This window comes from Cetorhinus maximus, chromosome 14, assembly GCF_964194155.1.
Source record: "Cetorhinus maximus chromosome 14, sCetMax3.hap1.1, whole genome shotgun sequence".
Taxonomy (NCBI): domain Eukaryota; kingdom Metazoa; phylum Chordata; class Chondrichthyes; order Lamniformes; family Cetorhinidae; genus Cetorhinus; species Cetorhinus maximus.
In genome coordinates this window covers 78301790-78318751 of record NC_135892.1, presented here as the reverse complement: position 1 = coordinate 78318751, position 16962 = coordinate 78301790, and the positions used below count along the sequence as shown (strand labels likewise).

At 45.5% G+C, this 16962-nt stretch overlaps 1 protein-coding gene and 1 long non-coding RNA gene across 4 annotated transcripts in view; one reads left to right on the top strand and one right to left on the bottom strand.

The window, feature by feature from the left end:
• Window positions 1-16962, top strand: part of LOC144689751 (synaptotagmin-14-like) — a 264233-nt gene that overhangs the window by 227880 nt on the left and 19391 nt on the right. For all 3 annotated transcript variants that reach the window (XM_078557123.1, XM_078557122.1, XM_078557121.1), the window contains one exon: window positions 13207-13396. In XM_078557123.1, the coding sequence (XP_078413249.1) occupies window positions 13207-13396 (190 nt within the window). The remainder of the gene's footprint in view (window positions 1-13206; window positions 13397-16962) is intronic.
• LOC144689755 (uncharacterized) overlaps window positions 12732-16962 on the bottom strand; it is a 111696-nt gene continuing 107465 nt past the window's right edge. The window contains exon 3 of the long non-coding RNA XR_013578699.1: window positions 12732-12974. This is a non-coding gene — a long non-coding RNA (uncharacterized LOC144689755). The remainder of the gene's footprint in view (window positions 12975-16962) is intronic.

Sequence of the window (16962 nt, the reverse complement as noted above, 5' to 3'; positions counted from 1 at the left end):
CATAATTGTGAAGGAAGATTTACAAAGTGCAGAATATACTGATAGTGCTAAAATATGCACCAGCAGGGGTATTGGCCCAGATACAAACCTGATTCAGAAGGAAGTTTGAAGGAAATGGGCATAATTTCTCTGGCAAAATAAAATTTTCCTGTGCAAGCTGGTTCCAAAGTTATATTGGCATTGAAAATCCATGGCTTATTTCCAAAGGCCTCCAAGTGAAAAGAGAATAATACCTTGTTTACTATACAATACAAATTTTAATTCGTATGTAAATTTGGATTATCTAACTTTAATTTCTATAGCAAACCTGGAGAATGCCACATGTTTCTGGCTCTAATCTAGGTTTGAGCTCTGGTCTAGTTCAATGAGATTGGAGAGAGCAGCTATTATGACTTCATACCCAAACCTTGAAGCACGTGCATCAAATCAGTCACTATTCCAATTCTCAGTACAGTGATTCTTTTCATACCTGTCGCTACCAGCTGAAGAAAACTAATATTTATGATTCTCTTGGCGATGATGACCACAAGTTGAAGGATTTTCTTTCTTTTCTTTACCTATTTTTGGCATCTTCATGATTGGGGGAGGAGGATGCATCAATCTGAGCTCCTTTCCCATCTGTATTATTGTCTTGTATTTTTCTCCCCATCTTTGTTTCTTGGCTCTCTTTGTAATCTCTAATGTTTTTCTGTCCCACTTCTCATTTACTTCTGTCTCTATCTCTGTCCTGTTCTCTTTCTTACCACCTATTTCTATCTCTGTCTTGTTATTCTCTCTCGTTCTATAGTCTTCTGCTTATCTCTCTGTCTTTCTCTACTTTTTTTCTGGTTTCTTTGGGACTAGTACTAGCAATAGCACTGAAGACTTGTGCTCCAGAACTAGCTGTGCCCCTAGCCAAGGTGTCCTAGTACAGCTACAACATTGACATCTACCCGGCAACGTGGAAAATTGCCCAGGTACGTCCTGTCCACAAAAAGCAGGGCAAATCCAAACCAGCCAATTACTGTCCCGTCAGTCTACTCTCGACCATCAGCAAAATGATGGAAGGCATCACTGGTGCTATTATCCAGCAGCACTTATCAGCAATAACCTGCTCACTGATGCTCAGTTTGGGTTCTGCCAGGACCACTCAGCTCCTGACCTCATTGCAGCCTTGATCCAAACATGGACAAAAGGGCTGAACTCAAGAGGTGAGGTGAGAGTGACTGTCCTTGACATCAAGACAGCATTTTACCGAGTGTGGCATCAAGGAGCCCTAGCAAAACTGAAGTCAATGAGAATCAGGGGGAAAACTCTCCACTGGTTGAAGTCATACCTAGCACAAAGGAAGATGGTTGTGGTTGTTGGAGGTCAAACATCTCAGTCCGGGGACATTGCTGCAGGAGTTCCTCAGGGTAGTTTCTTAGGCCCAACCATCTTCAGCTGCTTCATCAATGACCTCTCCTCAATCATAAGGTCAGAAGTGGGGATGTTCGCTGATGATTGCACAATGTTCAGCACCATTCACGACTTCTCAGATACTGAAGCAGTCCGTGTCCATGTGAAGCAAAACCTGGACAATACTCAGGCTTGGGCTGATAAGTGGCAAGTAACATGTCACACCAATCAAGTGTCAGGAAATGACCATCTGTAACAACAGAAAATCTAACCATCTCCACTTGACATTCAATGGCATTACCATTACTGAATCCCCCTTGTCAACATCCTGGAGATTACCATTGACTAGAAACTGAACTGGACTAGCCATATAAATACTATGGCTACAAGAGCAGGTCAAAGACTGAGAAGTCTGCGGTGGATAATGCGCTCCTGGACTCCCCAAAGCCTGTCCACCATCTACAAGGCACAAATCAGGAGTGTGTTGAAATACTGTCCATTTGCCTGGATGAGTGCAGCTCTGACAACACTCAAGAAGCTTGACACCATCCAGGACAAAGCAGTCTGCTTGGTTGGCACTCCACCCACCATCTTAAACATTCACTCTCTCCACCACCAATGCACAATGGCAGCAGTGTGCACCATCTACAAGCTGCACTGCAGCACTCACCAAGGCTCCATCGACAACACCTTCCAAACCCACAACCTCTACCACCTGGAGGGACAAGGGCAGCAAATGCATGGGAACTCCACTACCTGCAAGTTCCCTTCCAAGCCACACATCATCCTGACTTGGAAATATATCGCCATTCCTTCAGTGTCATTGGGTCAATATCCTGGAACTCCCTCCTAAGCAGCACTATGGGTGTATTTATACCACAGGGACTGCAGCGGTTCAAGCAGGTGGCTCACCACCATCTTCTCGTTTGGCAATTAGGGATGGACAATAAATGCTCGAAACCCACATTCCATGCATAGATCAATAAAAAAAAAAAAAAATTGGGGTGGTGGAATTGCAGACCAACTTTCTGGTCACAGGTAAAAGGAGAGATCTGTCCTCAGGCACAAGGGAGCCCGAGCATTTAGGTCAGGAAGAAATAAACTTGAAGTAAGTCCATCTACCTTGCGGATGTAAACTGGAAGCTGTGAGAACTAAAAGATAAATACCCATTAGGTATATTAGAACTTTCAACCTAATAGTTTAAACTTGATTCCAGGGTGTGACAACTCGGCAAGGCAAAAGTAAGCAAAGTAATATTTCCTGTGAGCACAGAAAGTGTCAGTGTATGTAAGACATACATAAATTTATGCAGGTGTTATTTTGGCATTTTCTTTAGGTGGTATTAGTGCAGCAAGAATGCTAGGGAAATTGGAGACACTAGGCGGAATCATCCCAGATTTGCACTAAGTGCGGTAGCGGGCGGGAAAAAGAATGTTTTACCCGCTGGCCGCAATGGCGGTTTTTCATGCCTTATCCTCCCAATCCCGCCTCATTAATCATGCGTTCCCAGGAAGCATGCTGTTTTGATGGCAGGCAGGCTGTCATTCGCCTGCCACATCATCACCTTGTCAATTCCTCACACCGGGCGCCATATTTAAAGTACAGCCACATGCGCACCTCTCAGTGCTTCCAGCCCAAGACTGCTGCACAGAAGACATGGCCCCAGAAGGCAAGAAAACTGCAGCCTCCCCCGGTCTAGTCATGTGTCCCTCGAGTGCCTTTTGGACGCCGTGGAGGCCTGCCATGATATCCTCTACCCATGTCCTGGCCGCAGGAGGGGCAGCAACATCACCAATCTCAGATGGGAGGCAGTGGCAGCGGTGGTCAGTGTCAACACCCTGCAAAAGAGAACAGCCACCCAGTGCCACAGGAGGATGAATGATCTCCTCCGTTCTGCAAGGGTAAGTCACTCTTCTCATCACTCTCAATTCACACAATCACAAACCCATCACACATCCACAGTGATCTCGCTCGCTACCAGTTCAAGGGACATCACCATTCATTTTTTCTCTCACACACCTTCATTGTCCTCATCCATTCATGGGACTACTCACCAACCACACATGCCAGGCATATTTATCATCTAGCCTGGCAGGTGTCCCGCTTGCATTCTTCCCATCTGTATTCATGCAGGACAAGCTGGCACACAAAAAGAGGGAGAGGTTGCAGACTGGTGAAGGAATGCCTGAAATCAGATCCTCACGGGCTTTGAAATTCAAGTCATCCAGCTGGCCAGTGAAGATCTGGACCATTCTTGTGCTGACGGTGAGATTGGCGATGCTCTGCCAAGTGAGGATCCAGCAGTGCAACATCCATCAGACAACCATGCTATGAGTGATGTGCCCTGTTTCACAGCCATTGACATGCATTAAATATCTCTCTTTGCTTTCGCAGGCACATCTGGGAAACAGCCAAGGGCGTCCACAACCTAGGGCCTCCAGTCAAGCCCCGATGACACCTCGGAAGAAATATCTGAAGGCACCCTCATTGAAGACCCGCCATAGTGCTCACCCTGCACCCTGCAGAGTCACATACCTCGGTGGGACCTAGTTCTAGAGTGGCCTCAGGGTCACAATCTGTTGAGCACATCGCGCTGTCTGATCCACAGCAGGCGGTGGCAGGGGCTTCTTAGGTTTCCGGCACTCGGAGGACTGCTGGAGGCCAGAAATCTACTGAGTCTGGGTCAGATAATGAACTTCTAGACTCGGTCATACCTCAGCTGCTGGAGCTGCAAAGGTAAGCTCGAGAACATCATGCCTCATGAGGAGTGCAGTCCAAGGTGATAGCGCCGGCATGCCTATGCATCGAGGTAAACACTGGAAGGATGGTGCCGCCATAGAGACCTTGGTCCAGGACATCAGTTCTGCACTGCTGCTCCAGCATAACTCCATTACCGACACCATAGTTGGCCTCCAGCAGTGTCAATGGAGAGGGGTGCGGGGCAGCTCGATCTCACTCCAGCTTCCCCTTCTGAGTCAGCTCAGATGTGAAACCTTGTTTCCTGAGGTGTCTCAGTCCAGGGCCTCTTCCCTGTGCTTTGTGCAGCCTTCAGACCAAAGTGATGGTCTGGATTCACACTCACTGGACACATTACTGACCTCTGCACCTTGATGGTGCTTGTCATTGCTTCCTGAATGTTGTGGACAGAATTCTGTCGTTCTGTCTGTGTGCACTCAGCACCTTGAGGGTGGGGCTGGCCCCCATCTCTTTAGCATCTGTGACCGATGATGCTGTGCTTCTGAAGGGCTCAGGTGCTGAAGGCAGACAAAGGATCAGGTGCATTTAAAGTTTCACTCTGTGTCCCCATGATATGACCCTAATCACAGAGTACAAGCGAGCTGCCCTCGATCAGACAGGAGTCAGACATTGTCAGAGACTATGAGAAGATCTATGGAGTGTCCTCATTGCATGTCATCATCATCCTCCTGGAACTGAGTGAATATTAGGACCTCCGCTGCATTGCCATGACATAAGTATTATCACAGAGGATATGTGCACTGCCATGAACTAGACTGGAGTTAAACGTTTACCGATTCAATGTGAGGGTCTGTGGTGGCTCCTCACTGCATGACGTTATCATCCTCCACAAATTTAGCAACTATGAAGGCCTCCCGAGCGCGCCTGCCTTGTCTGGCCAGGGCGATGGCTTTATTGCCATCATCCTTGCCTTCTGGATCTCCTCATCCCCATCGGCGTCCTCCTCATTGGAGGGGATGTGCAGCTCCTCCATCTCCTCCTCAGCCAGCTCCTCTCCCCATTGCAGCACCAGGTTGTAAAGAGCGCAGCAGACAATGACGATGCGTGACACCCTCTATAGACTATATTGTAGGGCTCAACCAGACTAGTCCAGACACAGGAACCTCATTTTCAGCATCCCAACGGTTTGCTCCATCAAGATGCAAGTTCCAGCATGAGCCTTGTTGTAGCTTCGCTCTGCTGCAGTCTGAGGCCGCCGCACGGCTCTGATCAGCCACGTCCTCTGCAGGTAGCCCTTGTTCTTGAGGAGTCATCCCTGCAGCCTCTGGACCCTGGAAGGCATCCGGGATCTGTGACCAACTGAGAATGTAGGATTCGTGGACAACCCCTGAGAACTGTGTGCAGACCTGCAGGATGCAGGGTTTGTGACAGTCGCACACTAGCTGAACATTCAGCGAGGGGAAGCCCTTGCAATTAACATAGTTGACCGCTTGTTGCTACAGAGATCTGAGCACCACGTGAGTGCAGTTGATGGCACCCTGTACCTGTGGGAAACCTGTGATCTGGGCAAATCCCAGCGCTCTTGCATCCTGCCTTTCCTGGTCTTGGGCAAAATGCACAAAGTTGTGTGCCTTTGTGAAGATGGCGCCTGTGAACTTATGGATGCATTTGTGGGTGGAGGCTTGTGCTATCCCACAGAGGTCACCTGTGGAGCCCTGAAAGGCGCCACTGGCATAAAAATTGAGCGCTGCAGCCACTTTCAGGGGCACTGGCAGTAGATGCCTTCCATATCCCTGTGGCACCAAATCCTGCAGCAGGTGACTGACCAGTTCCCTAGGCATGCGCAGTCTTTGTCAACACTGGTTCTAAGTCATCTGCAGGAATGAAAGGCTGCGCCTATAGACACTGGGTCTAGCTAGGTGCTGACCAACGATGGCTCACTGTCATTCTTCAGCAGCGTGTGCGGGAGCCCCAAGCGCCCCTTCTTCCTAAGGGTGCTGCTCCTCCCACTGCGCAGCCAGGCGTCTCTGTCGCTCTGTTCTCCTTCGTCTCTCCCCCCTGTAAGCCATGAGGCATATAGCTAGGTCACCAGGCTCCATGAACCTGATATACTCCTCCTGCAGGATGAAAGAGAGAGATGTGTGGATTAGCATGGGTGTTCTAGGAACCCCTCTTGGTTAAGTCTGAAGGCTCTTTAACGCATCTCGGAGAGCTGGCTACCACCTGGATGGCCAGAGTTTAGTGCGCTGCATGGCTGCCCGAAACCCCACCCAACTCCTCCCCACTGCACCTGACCAAATGGCGGCAGTTTCATCCACTGAACTGCATGCTGTGCTCTCAGCTCAGGCGCAGGCATTTTCCTAACCCACACTGCAAGGCTGCACTGTTAGCTTGAACCAAGGAAGAGACTGGTCCAAACCTGAATGATGACATTAAAGGGGCTGTGAGCGCTTCCACCAGTGACTGCTCCATGGCCAGCTTTAGCAAGGAGATTGTACAATGTGCCCAGTCATTCAACTGTTCTGCATTCCACTCAAACGCTTATTAGTTTGCAGTCTGTGCCCAAGGGGTGAAAAGCTCTGGAGCATTTGCTGGCGATTTCATGCCTCTGCATTGCTTGAGTGGGCAGATAAGCTAGAGGCCCGACTCCAAGCATGTCAATGTGGCTGCGACTGAACTGTCTCAGCTGTGGAGGTCACTTTTTATACAAGGTTCCCCTAATGCATGGCCACTTCCCTCCAACCCCCCCACCACCACCCCAGCACATGCTTGTTCACTCCATCAACTGTAGTGCAGCCCTTGCCCCAGTACTGTACTGTCAGCCACCCAGGAAAAAGCAACTTTCCTGAGTCCTCGCTTGAATGTACAGCGCCTCAACTTGAGGTCCAACAGGTAACTCTCATGAGTGTTGCACAACATTGCTGTGCACTCACTTCCGAGTTCCCCTTGAAGTGCAGCCTGCCAGCTGCACACCTTATATATGTAGTTGTGAAACATGTCAGCATTGATGTGCAGAATGGATGATTGCAAACAGATTTCACAACGGCATGAAACCGATTTTTGGCCTTCTCGCCATATTGTCCGCTCATATCGCCAAACACGCCCGACGCCAGCGGGCATGGAACATTCCATCCACTGTACAGGGGAATGAGACAGCTTTTGAAGTAACCATGGTTTGGCCGCCATTTGCTCTGCATCATATCCTCCTTCTTTGGGTACTATGCCCTAAGAAGGCATTGCGACCATGGATTTCCATTGGATTGGTCCACGGTTATGCTTGGCAAAGTATTGTCTTCTGTTTCCTTCTGCAGTATGGCTGACCAGGGAACACTCCTGCCCTTACTGACTGCCATCAGGTGTATTAGAAGGAGTTACAGGCTAGTAATCAACCTGTTTGGACACTTTATGTACGCACCTTCCTTGGCCATCAAGTCCTGAAGTGGGATTTGAACCCGGAGCTTCTGGCCCAGAGGTTGGGATGCCACAAGACCTCCCCTATTTCGTATAAATGGAGTGAATGCACAAAGCAAGAGGGGAACAGGCGATGGGTCCAGATATGACTTCTGAGAAATCTGACCTCATTTTCAGGACTAATTGAGGTACAAATGAAGGTGAATTTTAAAGGAGGACAGGGAAAGTAATTAACTCAATCTACAAGTTCAAAAATCCTTCACCACAAATTAATAATTATTTTCTTTTTCAAACAAATCACATACTTAACACATAGATTGGGATGAAAAATTTGTGATATTCCAAATTATGGGAAGCATGGTTTCTGAAACATGTAATGTATATAAATGACAAAAAGAATCTGCAATGCTAGGAAGTTTTTTTAAAAAGCACATTTAAATGAATGAACAAGAACAGCCCCCACACCTCGCAGGAATATTTATGTGAAATTTGAACTCAGCAGGAATGAAATTCCACTTTTGTAGGAGAACCAAACAGATGGTATCAGATTGGCCACTCATTATACATTCCACTTGACTTTAATTTCCATTGACTTCAATGGAAGGGGAAACCTGACAGTGTGTATGACAGGCAGTTGATCCATTATTGTTGTTTTTCACCCTTGCTGAAGTTGAATTCCATGTCCAGCACTGATCAAAAGCCATGCAATAAATTTTATGAAAGAGCAGACAGCATAGTGCACACAGACTTTGTGCTTGAATAAGTTATCTAAGGTTTGAAAAATATGAAAATAAACTTTAATTTCTATCTAGATAAAACGACTGAGCTCTTGACAAAAACAGAATTACCTGGAAAAACTCAGCAGGTCTGGCAGCATCGGCGGAGAAGAATAAAGTTGACGTTTCGAGTCCTCATGACCCTTCAACAGAACTGAGTAAAATTAGGAGAGGGGTGAAATATAAGCTGGTTTAAGGTGGGGGAGGTGGTGGGGGGAGAGAAGTGGGCTGGGGGGGTGGTGCTGGTGGTTGTAGGGACAAGCAAGCAGTGATAGGAGCAGTTAATCAAAAGATGTCACAGACAAAAGAACAAAGAGGTGTTGAAGGTGGTGATATTATCTAAGAGAATGTGCTAATTAAGAATGGATGGCAGGACACACAAGGTATAGCTCTAGTGGGGGTGGGGTGAAATGAGACTAACAGGGCATAAAAGGTATAAATTTAAAAATAATGGAAATAGGTGGGAAAAGAAATATCTATATAAATTATTGGAAAAAACAAAAGGGAGGGGGAAGAAACGGAAAGGGGGTGGGGATGGAGGAGGGAGTTCAAGATCTAAAGTTGTTGAATTCAATATTCAGTCCGGAAGGCTGTAAAGTGCCAAGTCGGAAGATGAGGTGCTGTTCCTCCAGTTTGCATTGAGCTTCACTGGAACAATGCAGCAAGCCAAGGACAGACATGGGGGCAAGAGAGCAGGGTGAAGTGTTAAAATGGCAAGCGACAGGGAGGTTTGGGTCATTCTTGCGGACAGACCGCAGGTGTTCTGCAAAGCAGTCGCCCAGTTTGCGTTTGGTCTCTCCAGTGTAGAGGAGACCGCATTGGGAGCAACGAATGCGTAGACTAAGTTGGGGGAAATGCAAGTGAAATGCTGCTTTATTTGAAAGGAGTGTTTGGGCCCTTGGACGGTGAAGAGAGAGGAAGTGAAGGGGCAGGTGTTGCATCTTTTGCGTATGCATGGGGAGGTGCCGTAGGTGGGGGTTGAGGAGTAGGGGGTGATGGAGGAGTGGACCAGGGTGTCCCGGAGGGAACAATCCCTACGCAATGGCGCCGGGGGGGTGAAGGGAAGATGTGTTTGGTGGTGGCATCATGCTGGAGTTGGCGGAAATTCTCCAGTACATCGATGATTACTTCGGTGCTGCTTCATGCTCTCGTCGGGTCCTGGAAAAATTTATTAATTTTGCTTCCAATCTCCACCCCTCCATCATTTTCACATGGTCCATCTCTGACACTTCCCTTCCCTTCCTTGACCTCTCTGTCTCAATTTCTGGTGATAGACTGTCCATCAATATCCATTACAAGCCTACCGACTCCCACAGCTACCTCGACTACAGCTCCTCACACCCCGCTTCCTGTAAGGACTCCATCCCATTCTCTCAGTTCCTTCACCTTCGTCGCATCTGTTCTGATGATGCTACCTTCAAAAACAGTTCCTCTGACATGTCCTCCTTCTTCCTTAACCGAGGTTTTCCACTCATGGTCGTTGACAGGGCCCTCAACCGTGTCCGGCCCATCTCCCGCGCATCTGCCCTCACACCTTCTCCTCCCTCCAAGAAACATGATAGGGTCCCCCTTGTCCTCACTTATCACCCCACCAGCCTCCGCATTCAAAGGATCATCCTCCGCCATTTCCGCCAACTCCAGCATGATGCCACCACCAAACACATCTTCCCTTCACCCCCCCGGCGGCATTCCGTAGGAATCGTTCCCTCCGGGACACCCTGGTCCACTCCTCCATCACCCCCTACTCCTCAACCCCCACCTACGGCACCTCCCCATGCATACGCAAAAGATGCAACACCTGCCCCTTCACTTCCTCTCTCCTCACCGTCCAAGGGCCCAAACACTCCTTTCAAGTGAAGCAGCATTTCACTTGCATTTCCCCTAACTTAGTCTACTGCATTCGTTGCTCCCAATGCGGTCTCCTCTACATTGGAGAGACCAAACGCAAACTGGGTGACCGCTTTGCAGAACACCTGCGGTCTGTCCGCAAGAATGACCCAAACTTCCCTGTCGCTTGCCATTTTAACACTTCACCCTGCTCTCTTGCCCCCATGTCTGTCCTTGGCTTGCTGCATTGTTCCAGTGAAGCACAACGCAAACTGGAGGAACAGCACCTCATCTTCCGACTAGGCACTTTACAGCCTTCCGGACTGAATATTGAATTCAACAACTTTAGATCTTGAACTCCCTCCTCCATCCCCACCCCCTTTCCGTTTCTTCCCCCTCCCTTTTGTTTTTTCCAATAATTTATATAGATTTTTCTTTTCCCACCTATTTCCATTATTTTTAAATTTATACCTTTTATGCCGTTAGCCTCATTTCACCCCACCCCCACTAGAGCAGTACCTTGTGTGTCCTGCCATCCATTCTTAATTAGCACATTCTCTTAGATAATATCACCACCTTCAACACCTCTTTGTTCTTTTGTCTGTGACATCTTTTGATTATCTGCTCCTATCACCGCTTGCTTGTCCCTATAACCACCAGCCCCCCACCCCCCCCACCCCCCAAACCAGCTTATATTTCACCCCTCTCCTAATTTTACTCAGTTCTGTTGAAGGGTCATGAGGACTCGAAACGTCAACTTTATTCTTCTCCGCCGATGCTGCCAGACCTGCTGAGTTTTTCCAGGTAATTCTGTTTTTTTTTGGATTTCCAGCATCCGCAGTTTTTTGTTTTTATCTTTTGAGCCCTTGACACGTTGGTTTCCCAAATGTCTAGCCTATAGCCTCACCTGCTACCTACTGACGTTCTCATTTTTTCTCTTTGAAGTTAATATTTTGATGTGAATGGGAAGAAACTTGAAATGATTTATGGATTTGCTAATGTCATTGGTATAATTGGAGTGAAAGCAGCCACATAAATTTCCATGGTCAGGATTTTTAGGATGACAGGGTTTCCCTTTCTGTCATCTGAAGAGTTGGCAGGTAACATATCCTGGCCCCGCAGCCATTTAACGTTCCAACAGGCATTAATTGGCTGGAAGCGGGACTTTCGCCCCTCACTTGGGAGGAAGTCCCACCTCAGAGAGGTGCTGGCCAATCTGATTATCCAGCAGCGCCAGAGGATGCAGTGGACAGAATTGGGTCTGCAAGCAGTTCCCAGAGCCTAAGTCCCAGGTGTCCAGGACCAGGCAAGTGTGTGGCTTTCAGGGCAGGGAGGGAAGGTGAGGCCTGGGGGGGAAGGGGGTGGGTGTGGACAAGAGGGGTTTGGGGTGTTGGCTAAAAGGCTGGAGAGGGGAGGGAAGACCTTCAGTGATTGGACCTTATGGGTGGGGGGGGGCCCTGATTTTAAAAGGGGGCTGCTGATGGAGGCGCTCCTCCCACTTCCCGCACGTGACCTGAACCCAGTTTATTTTTGGGCTTCCCTCACACCCCGATACTCCTCCCGCCAGCTGGGAAATCGAGGCTGGGTGGGAAACGGCTCCTAAGTGGTCAATAATTGGCTACTTAAGGGCCTCAATTGGGGCATGAGCGGGAAGGCCAGCCTAGGCCTCACCCTCCCCAGCATGAAATTGTGGAGAGGTTGGGATGCGTGGGAACTCAGCAGGAAGCCCATCCAAAGAATTTTACGCTCACCCCCCACCTACAAACTCGCCAGCAGGGGAGTGTAAAATTCTGCCTCATGTTTTTCAAAACTTATCTCTCATTCATTCAAAATATTTTTTGGGGAAGAATGGTGAGGGTAATTTTGATGTTGGATGATATCTGTTCAGCTGCCAGTTATTCATCTCTCCCGAAAATCAAGTGGCCAAATCGATACACCCATTTTACACTTTCACCAAAAATCAAACCGACCCCAGTTTATGCTACCGGGCCACTCTTGTGGACCTCATAACAATCAACTGAAAGACTGCCTTCAGACTTCTCCCATTTAGTTTCAAACTGTGGGAAGGCCTAAAGTAAGAGAGGATAACAAATACAATATGTACTTTTGAATACTGTAATATAAAAGTACTTTTCTCATGTTCTGTTTTAACTTACATGATAATTAAGATACTTCTAAAAGCTGCAGAATCTGTGAGGAGATACAGATCACTTTTAAGTTTGATGTGAGTTATTTTACTAGTGGACAATATTTAATGATACAAAGCAAGATTATTATCCCCAAGGCTCCTGGAATGTCTGAGAGTGCATTTTGGTGACCACAGTGTCAGAAGCCATTAGGCTAAGCACCTCTTCTTACTGGATGACAAATGCTGTTTGATCAGCTCATGCCTATTAATATCTATAAAGCTGCCTGTTTACTTGTGCTACATTCACATCGCTATGAATTGTTTTTAGCACCATTATTAGGGAATAGGGATGTACCATGGCAACAGTCGAAGGTTTTATTACAGTACAAGATCACTTATTTATAGCTGGAGATTAACAATCGAAATTCCATCAGTGTAGTCAATGTGTTGTTACAATATCCATTTCAACACAAAAAGAAGAGTTAACTTTGCCTTTAAAACTATAGCATGTTTCCTGAACCAAGTAACAGAATTACAATGCATCTGTATGAGTTGTCCTGAAAAATATACATGTTATGTGATTGCTCTTTAATGCCACTTTCATTGCGTTGATAAAACCTGGTGAATCTTGTATTCCTATTTTGAAGGAAAATAGTAATTAACAATGATCAGAGAAAAGCAGGCATAAGGGTTTTCAAGAGTCTTTTTGCCAAAATTCCTCTTGCTTCAGTGTGTAACTTTTTAATGAATTGATGGCCTATGAAAGAAGTATAAAAACATATAATTACTAAAAATCTAAAAGAAAAACAGAAAATGGTGCAAACACACTAATTTCAGTCAGCAGCTAATGAGGTCTTGTAAAAACATGCTTAAAAAAAACTATGGAAAGTGGAATTCTGATTAATTAGTTGTAAGGTGAAGACAATGTTTCAGTGCATTTGTTTCGTGCATATACCTTAAATAGTAATATTTTCATATTTTGCTCCTAGGGCTGTGACTCCCAGATGAGCATGTCTGAGATGTCCTGCAGTGAAAGCACTTCTTCCTGCCAGTCTCTGGCACATGGCTCAACACCAGAAATCCTAGTTGGTCTGCTGTATAATGCCACCACTGGCAGACTGTCAGTTGAAGTCATAAAAGGAAGCCACTTCAAAAACTTGGCAGTGAACAGACCACCTAGTGAGTACAAGGCTTGTCTAGAATCCAAAAATGATGAATGACTCTTGTGTAGACTGAAAATATATAAAACATTTAATTTAAAAAAAACCTCATTGAAATGGTGCAGGCACTCAGTTGGGCACCAAATGAAGATATATTTTCCTCTGTTATTAATTAAAAAAAATATATAATGTTCATTGGAAATTGGGTATAGCAGTAGAGAAATCCTGACTTTTTCATCTTTAGTAATGCCGATTTAGTAAAGTATATGTATTGAATAACACATGGTCAGGAATAAAGTCCCAACTCTTATTTCAATAGGAAGACTGTCATTAGTGCTTAAAAGCTATTTGGGTCTATACATTGATGAAATATTAATCAGCATTCTCCTCATGATTGCTTTTAATTATATGTGTTAAATTGTTATTACTTCCACATTTTACCAGTATCAGATCCTGCACACAGTTTTGTAGTAAAAGAGAGTAACCACTTCATCATTTATTGAAAATTTCATATTACAGTATAATATTATGTACTAGATTATAACTAATGAGTAGTTGACATTCTTTTTGCTTCTCAATAGTCAGATCCATAAAAATACAAAAATAGATTTCAGACTACTTATTGAATTACATTTGATCCATATAGAAGTGTCTGGCATAGAATGGATTCATTAATTGCTTTGATTTAAAACTGTCCTCTTTTGCTTCTAAGGCTCAAGTTTACAGTTTAGATTGATGGGATGAAAGTCCCTGCTCTTTGGAGCCTGTTAATAATCTTAAAATAAACGGTTTTCTCAATATCAGTTACAAGTAAATGGTAATCACTGACACAACACTGTCAATGATTTGTCACTAACTGGGTATTCTCAGTCCCTAAGAGATGACTGGTGAGAGAAGTGGAAAGACTTAGATTAGTGCAGTAATGGATGATCCTATGAAATTGGGATGAAGATATAGTATTGGGGAAGTGTAGAAAGAACTTTAATCTGTAGCTGATTGTCCTGTACCTGACCTACTTGCTGTAACATTGGATGCCCAAAGCAGTAAGTGTTTCATTCCACAGTAATGATATATTCCCCTACTGAATAAAGTAGAGAGCTAAATATTCTGTTACATTTGTACATACATGCAAATCTTCTTTAGGTTGCTGCCTAATTTGCAATTTAAATGACACTTTATGCCCATGAAGGCCTTACTGCAATATTCATTTTTTGACTAACCAAGAAAAAGCATAAGACTAGATTTTCACGAAGTTGGCAAGTCTCTGTGGACCTTTAAAGGCGGTGGCCGGGACCCGACTCCGGGATTCCCGACCCCATTCCCGGGGTTTCTGATTTTCACCGGGGCTTTTTAAGGGTGTGGGCCATCAGTGTACCCTGATGCCCCCCATGCCAAATTATGGTACTTCCATGCTCATTCCCACCATACACTGTATAGAACCAATGAACCCTGTAGTGAAGATAGGACACATAAAAAAGCTTAAAAAAACAGTCATTCATTAAAAGCTTTCTACTTTCGTAAAAAAGACTCCATTTTACTCCAGCACAATGAAAGTGTTAATAATCATATCCTTTAAAGTATAATTAGCAGAAACTGCAAGCACCTGAAACCTCTTTACCTTATGTAAATAAACATTATGCAATTGGCAGCATAGATCAGAAAACCAGCACTGTCAATAAGGCAATGTTTTCCCTCTTTATGCATTCTTGACTGAGAGCCCAGACATTCATTAGACTGTTGAAACACCTGAGCCCCCAGGTAAAACATTGCTTTACATGGGCCATAGGGGTTATTTGGGGAACATGAAGAGCCATAGCAGTTGGTTGGTGAGCATAGCTGGGCATGGGAGACCATAGGGAGTGGGTGGAAGGCATATGGTGACATAGATGAGGCATTGGGAGTGTGAGGCGTGAGGGCTGGAGGGACTTTGTTTTTATTGTAACTGGGACGAAGTCCCACTTCACCAAGGCAGGCCTTTTAAACAGCCCACCTCTGCACCCAGGAGCCCCTGTGGCTGCCTCTGAACTTTTTCCTGGATCAGCTAGCTCGACTGCAGCCTGCACCCACCACCTGAATGAAAATCCTATCCTTCCTGGCACTTTCTCCCAAGGCAGGAAGGCCAAGCCGGGAGTTTTTCCGACTCCCATTCCCCATCTCAAGGATGAAACTCCAGCCAGTAATATTCAAGTCTGCCCAATAATTTCTTTACAGGCTAGAAATCACTACTGGTGATATTTGTTGTAAATGGGTAATAGCTCCATTAAAACAGTGAACATTATAATGTCACACAAATACAATAGTTCATCCACTGATGCCTACAGTAATTTTTAGCCTTGTGTCAGCCAGATATGTAGTCTTTATTCATGCTAGTGTCATTATCTGTAATTACACTTACAATAAAGTAGAACTTTATATGAGCAAATTAAATAAACTAAAATTAAAGGCAAATGTGGGAAAAATGTAATTTATGGTCCAACTTACACTTCTTCCCATTGCATACCCATCATTTTACAGGGTAATAGAACCATAGAAAAGTTACGGCGTAGAAAGAGGCCACTCAGCCCATCATGTCTGTGCCAGCCACAAAAAGAGAGTGAAAAGCTAGCCACTCAGTTTTAATCCCACTTTCCAGCATTTGGTCCATAGCCTTGCAGGTTTCAGCACTTCAGGTGGCGTATCCAGGTACCTTTTAAATGAGTTGAGCATTTCAGCTTCACCCAGCAACTTAGACAGTGAGTTCCAGAAGCCCATCACCCTCTGGGTGAAAAAAGTTTTTCCTCATGTCCCCTCTAATCCTTCTGCTAATCACCTTAAACCTATGCCACCGGTAATTGACCCCTCAGCTGGGAGAAACAAGTCTTTCCTGTCTACCCTATCTAGGCCCCTCATAACTTTGTACACCTCAATTAGGTCACCCCTCAGCCTCCTTTGTTCGAAGGTAAACAACCCTAGCCTATCCAATCTTTCCTCATAGCTTCAATTTTCAAGCCCTGGCAACATTCTTGTAAATCTCAGAACAATTATATCCTCCCTGTAATGTGGTGACCAGAACTGTACACAAAATTCCAGCTATGGCCTAACCAGCATTTTATACAGTTCCAGCATTACATCCTTGCTTTTGTACTCAATACCTCGTTCAATAAAGGAAATCATTTCGTATGCTTTCTTTACAACCTTATCCACCTGTCCTGCCACTTTCAGGGACCTGTGAACATGCACTTCAAGGTCTCTCATTTCCTTGACCCCTCTCAATATCCTCCCATTTATTGAGTATTCCCTTGCTTTGTTTGCCCTCCCCAAATGCCTCACACTTCTCTGGATTGAATTCCATTTGTCACTTTTCCGCCAACTCAACCAAACCATTGATATCATTTGGAAACAACAGCTACCCTCTTCACTATCAACTACGCAGCCAACCTTAGTATCATCTGCAAATTTCCTAATCATGCCTCCCATACTTAAGTCCAAATCATTAATATATATGACAAACAGCAAAGGCCCCAACACTGAGCCTTGTGGAACACCACTGGAAACCACTTTCCACTCGCAAAAACATCCATCGACAATTACCCTTTGTTTCCTGTC